At 38.6% G+C, this 7232-nt stretch overlaps 1 protein-coding gene across 1 annotated transcript in view; it reads left to right on the plus strand.

The window, feature by feature from the left end:
• The window catches only part of ncam2 (neural cell adhesion molecule 2), a 467141-nt gene extending 461486 nt beyond the window's left edge, over window positions 1-5655 (plus strand). The window contains exons 16-17 of the mRNA XM_063005428.1: window positions 3623-3827; window positions 5366-5655. Coding sequence (XP_062861498.1) covers window positions 3623-3827; window positions 5366-5480 — 320 coding nt within the window. The 3' untranslated portion in view covers window positions 5481-5655. The remainder of the gene's footprint in view (window positions 1-3622; window positions 3828-5365) is intronic.
• Window positions 5656-7232: the final 1577 nt, after the last annotated feature.

Below are 7232 nucleotides of genomic sequence, written 5' to 3' on the forward strand. Positions count from 1 at the left end.
AAAGCCAAAACATAAGGCCCCTACATTGTCCTGTCAAAACCAATCTACCTGATCATATCTGCTGCATTCAACAAATGAACAACAATAACCTTTCATCAGCCCAGTACTTAATTTTATTCCTGACCTACCATTACATATACAATTGTTACAAAATAGGATTTTTGAGGGGTGGTCCTAATGTTCTGTGTACTGTATATAAGTATATACTTATAGTTTACATAAGGGAATAAATGAAAACACTTTCATGCATTTTTTGTACAAGGATTTATTTGTTTTTCTTTAACTGCTTTATGAGTTCCATGTTTAGCAGTGACCTTAATAAACACTTAAATGGTGGATTGTGCATTTTAAGATAAATAATTCTGATTAAATAACTTGTGCTGTCACTGGTCTCATAGCTGTTCTAGTCACAATTTAATGCTTATTTAAATTTAAGAATTTGATATTATGTGTAGGACATTCACTGTCATCACACTATGGGTGTGTTCGAAAACCTAGTGAGCTGCGAGGATTCTAATAAGTCATGACTGTCAGGTTATTCGAACACACTACTTAGACAGCGATTCAATCGGGTTTCGCTTGCTAAGCTAACACAGTTAGCATCAAGCCATTCAAACCAATGGGATGGGGTGGCACAGCGCGCTAGCATGTCAACTAAGATCTTCCTTTCTGTACCGAAAACGGTTAAATTCGCTGACAAACCCGAACTTGCAAATAAAAACACTTGTGCAATTTAATACAAGTTAAAATCAATAATAATTTATTTACGTTTGAAAATAACTTCGTTTCTCCGCACCGTCTGCCATGTTTTTTTTATTTTTCTGTGAGAAAAGAGCTGCCGCACTGAATGCTGGGATTGCCTTGATCACTAAGGACGCTTCCGATGCTCACTCGTTCTTGAGTCAAAATAACGTTGACATTTTAAGATACGTTACTAGTGAGGATATTAAGGCATCTAGGATTTTGAACAGCCTCATTCTCGGGAGTGCGCGTAGGATGACGTAAAATGTTGTCAATGTAGAGAGCTCCCTAGGTTTTCAAACACACCCTATATGTCTGTAACAGCAGTGACATCATGTTACTCCAAAAACAAATTTTAGTACTTAAAAGCATAAATGAACAATTAAACATGTAAACGCTACGGACTCAAGTATCTTTCTGTTTTAGAGTATTTATATTTCTTTTTTTTTTTTTCTTTTTTTTTGCATTTCTCCCCAATTTTCCTCACAATCTAGTCGTATCCAATTACCCAATTGCATTACGCTTCCTCTCTACTGATGTTGACCTCCACTTCTGACTGAGAAGAGTTATGAGTACATATACTCCCTCCGACATGTGTGCAGTAGCCGACTGCATCTTTTCACCTGCATGAGACGAGTTCATATGTCAGCTTTGTGTACAAACAGACATGCCCTAGATCACCATTAGCCCTCGTCTCTGAGCAAGCGCAATCAATCAGCCAGCAGAGGTTGTAATTTCATCAGAGAAAACCTCTCCGGCACCCCCTTGAACAACAGACAATCGTTGTCCATGTAGGCGCCCAGCCTGTCGGATGGCAGAGCTGAGATTCAAACCGATTAGTTCGAGATGTCAGCTCTGGTGTGCCAGTGTGTTTTTCCGCTGTACCACCTGAGCACCATATTTTCATTTTATTTTTAAGTTTCACCACCACTGGTTTTAAGTTTGTTATTAAAGTAATTTTTTTTTTTGTATTTGCATTTGTAAGATTTATACACAGTTGATAAATATTAATAATAAGTTATATACCACTTTTCTCATACCCAAGGTCACTTTACAGAGAAAATAAATAAATTAACAATTAAATGAAAAATCAGAAACATCAGTGAGTAGAATAATGAAAATACTGAGAATAGAGATACAGTGGGGCCAAAAAGTATTTAGTCAGCCACTGATTGTGCAAGTTCTCCTACTTAAAAAGATGAGAGAGGTCATAGGTACACTTCAACTATGAGAGACAAAATGAGAAAAAAAATCCAGTAAATCACATTGTAGGATTTTTAAGGAATTTATTTGTAAATTATGGTTGAAAATAAGTATTTGGTCACCCACAAACAAGCAAGATTTCTGGCTCTCACAGACCTGTAACTTCTTCTTTAAGAAGCTCTTCTGTCCTCCACTCGTTACCTGTATTAATGGCACCTGTTTGACCTCGTTATCTGTATAAAAGACACCTGTCCACAGCCTCAAACAGTCAACCATGGCCAAGACCAAAGAGCTGTCGAAGGACACCAGGAAGACAATTGTAGACCTGCACCAGGCTGGGAAGAGTGAATCTACAATAGGCAAGCAGGTTGGTGTGAATAAATCAACTGTGGGAGCAATTGTAAGAAAATGGAAGACATACAAGACCATTGATAATCTCCCTCGATCTGGGGCCCCACGCAAGATCTCATCTTGTGGGGTCAAAATGATCATGAGAACGGTGAGCAAAAATCCCAGAACTACACGGAGGGACCTGATGAATGACCTGCAGAGAGCTGGGACCAAAGTAACAAAGGCTACCATCAGTAACACACTACGCCGAGAGGGACTCAAATCCTGCAGTGCCAGGCGTGTCCCCCTGCTTAAGCCATGTCCAGGCCCGTCTGAAGTTTGCCAGAGAGCATATGGATGATCCAGAAGAGGATTGGGAGAATATAATGTGGTCAGATGAAACCAAAATGGAACTTTTTGGTAAAAACTCAACTCGTCGTGTTTGGTGGAAGAAGAATGCTGAGTTGCATCCCAAGAACACCATACCTACTGTGAAGCATGGGGGTGGAAACATCATGCTTTGGGACTGTTTTTCTGCAAAGGGGACATGACGACTGATCCGTGTTAAGGGAAGAATGAACGGGGTCATGTATCGTGAGATTTTAAGCCAAACCTCCTTCCATCAGTGAGAGCATTGAAGATGGAACGTGGCTGGGTCTTCCAGCATGACAATGATCCCAAACACACCGCTCGGACAACGAAGGAGTGGCTCCGTAAAAAGCATTTCAAGGTCCTGGAGTGGCCTAGCCAGTCTCCAGACCTCAACCCCATAGAAAATTTGTGGAGAAAGTTGAAAGTCCGTGTTGAAAGCCCCAAAACATCACTGCTCTAGAGGAGATCTGCATGGAGGAATGGGCCAAAATACCAGCTACAGAGTGTGCAAACCTGGTGAAGACTTACAGGAAACGTTTGACCTCTGTCATTGCCAACAAAGGTTGTTCAAGTATTGAGTTGAACTTTTGTTATTGACCAAATACTTATTTTCCACCATAATTTACAAATAAATTCTTTAAAAATCCTACAATGTGATTTCCTGGATTTTTTTTTTCTCATTTTGTCTCATAGTTGAAGTGTACCTATGATGAAAATTACAGACCTCTCTCATCTTTCTAAGTAGGAGAACTTGCACAATCAGTGGCTGACTAAATACTTTTTGGCCCCACTGTATATGTGTTATATATACTGTATAATCCACTCCATGAATGATTATGACACACAGGAGCTTTAGAAGGGAAATGTGTTGTGTTATCATCATTACTATTGAATTTTGTGCCTCAGTGTTTAGGATTTTATGTCAGATGTGAATGCAAATATAGCTGACGCTGCTGTGTGTCTCCTGTCTCAGCAGACTCACTGTTCAGCAGCCTCGGTCTGGGTGCAGTGGTGGGGTTGGGCTTGGCAGGTCTGCTGCTGCTGCTTGTTTTAGTGGACATCAGCTGCTTCTTCCTTCGGCAGTGTGGCCTGCTCATGTGTATCACCCGCAAGCTCTGTAGCAAGAAGACTGCCACCAGCGGCAAGAGCAAAGAGATGGAAGAAGGCAAAGCTGCATACCTGTGAGTATTCATTATGCTAAGCAAACTTATGCTCATCCACATTTGCAGATGTTTAGCACTTTATCTGGTGAATGTATTATTTCTATGTTCTTTTACCTCAGTGTATTTTTTAATAATTACTTTCTTACTGTAGATTATTGTCAGGCTTTTGCTTTTCTTCTTTTTGATAAATGAAAAGTAAGACAGCTAGCTATACTGAGGAACATAATAGCAGGATCTTTTTTACATGCATTATATATTTTCCTACAATATCATATAAGCTTTGTATCTTTGGGATAACCCAGAGGAGAGTCTAGTGAGACTCTGATCTTTTGTGAAGACTCCTTATCTAACTCCTTCATGTCCGCTGCAGAACAAGTGTCTCTTTTTCAGTCATGTAATGTCCCCTAGATGCTGGAAATCAAATCCTGTCACGTTGGCTTGGCTCAGAGTACAAGGGGATTAGGGAGCAGGATTGCCTTCAGCTCCAATAACAAAAAGCAAGGCTTTAAAGGACTTCTTTGATACTCTCTAGCACAGACTGTGAAATGACCATCAGATAAACCTCCTCACAGTCCTCTGTCTTGGAACTTGCTTCCTAATAACATTATTGGAACCATGACACTGGCAGAAAGCAGAGGCTGGCCTCCTAACAAAAAGTCCATTTTTAGTTGCCTTACAACATTGTTTAAGGCCACGCAATACATCTGCATAGTGTACAAGATATACAGACAAGTGCAAATGCAAGTGCAAATTATATAAGTAATTTTTTATCCGGATTTAGTAAATATTAGTTCAATTTTAATAAACAAGCTATAAAGAAAGGAAAAGAGACAAGAGCATGGCAGAGCACACCAAACCAAACCAAATAAAATCAAATAAAATCAAACCAAGGTCAAACTTAAAATAGTCTTCAATGACTGTTTCTAAGCTGCCTTCTAAAACTCCATTAGCTTATTACCTCAGACAAGGTGCAACTGTGGGTAATTATCCAGAGACTAATCACAGTGAGGGGGCGTTATTGACTAATAACAGTTGATTATTGCTTAATTATATATATAGAAAAATATGAGTTTTTTGTTGTTTTAAACTGACAAATATGTATGTTTTACTGAGTATGTTTCATATGTTTCAATAGAGAAAAGAGCAGTTGTGGAAATACATAAAATCCCAAGACTGCCAGCACATGCATGTCCCTCACATTTGTATGTAAAGTATTGACATTAAGATGACTAGAAATAAGGTGGGAAAAAAACAATCAAATGACTTTGCAAATCGTTTGCATTAGTCAAGATTGGTCAAGCTGGTAATTAGGTTTCCACCCATCATAAAACAACATGGTAGTAGGAGGATTGGATGTCCTTATTAATAGAGTAAATAGATGAAAGTGTGATCACTGCAATACATTAGTGTCGAGAAAGCATTCCCTTTGAAACCACTCTAACCATGATCAGGGTTTGTTGCTACAGATGCTGAAGATGGATAGATAAATAAATAAATGAATGAATATGCTTACTGGAACTGTATGTATCATCTGTCTGTCTTTGATCTTTCTGTAGGAAGCTGCCACTGAAAGAGGAAAATGGCAAAGAATCCCTAAAACCGGATACGATTGAGATCAAAGTTCATGGTGACAACAGCCTACACACGACACCGGATGACAGCAAAGCATAATGGAGATGCTGCCGTGCACAACTGAAACATGCACGAGCTGCCCAGACACCAAAACAGAAAAAAAAAAGTTCAGTAAGCTAATAAAAAAACAACCAAGAACTATACACGTCCCTTGTTAGAGACTGAATGACAGGAACGCTGCAGAGAAACTGTGTAAATATATATATAAAAAAAGAAAGGCCACACAGCAGTTGTTTTTGTGATACATCTTTCAGAAGGCCTACGTACTGTAAGGCTCTTGTATATTTGTGATTGTCTCTCTTTCTTTTAAAGGCTGATGCTTTGCCTGTGATTCTTCAACTGGAAGCGGTTGCATCTGTGTCTTTTGCTCCACTATTGCTATAGCCACGACTGTCAAATTCTGCCGAGATTTTATACGCACACACTATCGGTACACAACTTTGTTCTGTATATTCTTTGTGTTTGTATCAGGATGCAAAGAAGTAGATTTTATCATCTCACAGTCTGACCTTTTTGTGTGCTCCTCATTCAAATGTATATGTCGTGGTATTGGGTGATGGTAGTGCTTTTCTGTTCTTGCCTTTTTTTTTACCTCAGACAGTGAAGTTTATTGAAGTGTGGCAGCAATGAAAGACTAGCTGTGCTATCAGAGGGACAGATATGGTACTTGAGATTGCTCACACATCGTCACGTCTGTGCTGTCGCATCAGACTGAATATTGTTGTCCATATACATTAAAAAAAGAAAAAGAGAGAACCTGAAAGAAAACAGAGTTGCTAAAGGCGACTACAGACCAATTAATTTGGATGTATTGAATTGTATTTCTGGATTGTTAAGGCAATGCTGAAAATAGTCATTTTTTGTTATTGCTTATTACCCTGAGTTACTGAATGTGTGTGAATGAGCAGATCTGTATGTGAAAGTGAGCATACGGTGGTCTGGTGTGGTTACAGAATGTGCAAAAATGTAAAATTTAAAGAGAGAAAAAATATAAAGTTAACACTTTGTGTTGTTTGTTTGAAACTAGGTTTAGAGAAAATATAAAGAGGGTCAAAATGTGATCTGCTCAAACATATCAGTGTAAATATTCATAAAAATAATCACTTTTGCAGGCTGGGAGGAGAACACCATTCACTGCTTCTATTTCTATATAACAGATTTTGAAACACTTGCACACTTGCATAACATTTACTTTGCTTGAATGCATACTCTGTTAATGATTCAGTAACATGGCTTAACTGTGACAGTTTGACAGCCTGAAAGGTATTTTCTTCTAGCCCTGTCACATCATTAGCTCGATTGCATAACCTGTTTTACATTAATTGTTAAGTTTCCTGGCTTTGGCTGATGACAATGGTCAGTCTAAAAAAAGTAAGTAGTCATTTTAAAATTTGAGCGCAGAACCAATCGTAAAATGTACAACTGTGTTCAGCATATACTTTTTTAGACAAGTTACTGACAGTATAGTCAGCTGATGAGTAAAGGCTGGTCTGTTCTTTCATCTAATTAGACATTTGAAGCCATTAAATGGTCAGATAGGTGGGGAGTGAGGTAGTGAGGAGTGAAAAAATTACTGTCTAAAACAGAGGTGTCCGAACTTGGCATTCACCTCCATCGAAATGTTCAGTGAAAAGGTACAAAGATTTTTGAAAGCAATTAAAAGTTCTGTGAGGAATTTAGAAAAGAAAGTGCGGATTTTATACATCATAGAGCAAAAATAAATAAATAAGCATGTGATATGCTGTCAGAACAGCTCTTACCGGTACCCAGGTGGCACAGCGGGATATTCCG

The sequence above is a fragment of the Trichomycterus rosablanca genome, chromosome 12 (assembly GCF_030014385.1).
Source record: "Trichomycterus rosablanca isolate fTriRos1 chromosome 12, fTriRos1.hap1, whole genome shotgun sequence".
Taxonomy (NCBI): domain Eukaryota; kingdom Metazoa; phylum Chordata; class Actinopteri; order Siluriformes; family Trichomycteridae; genus Trichomycterus; species Trichomycterus rosablanca.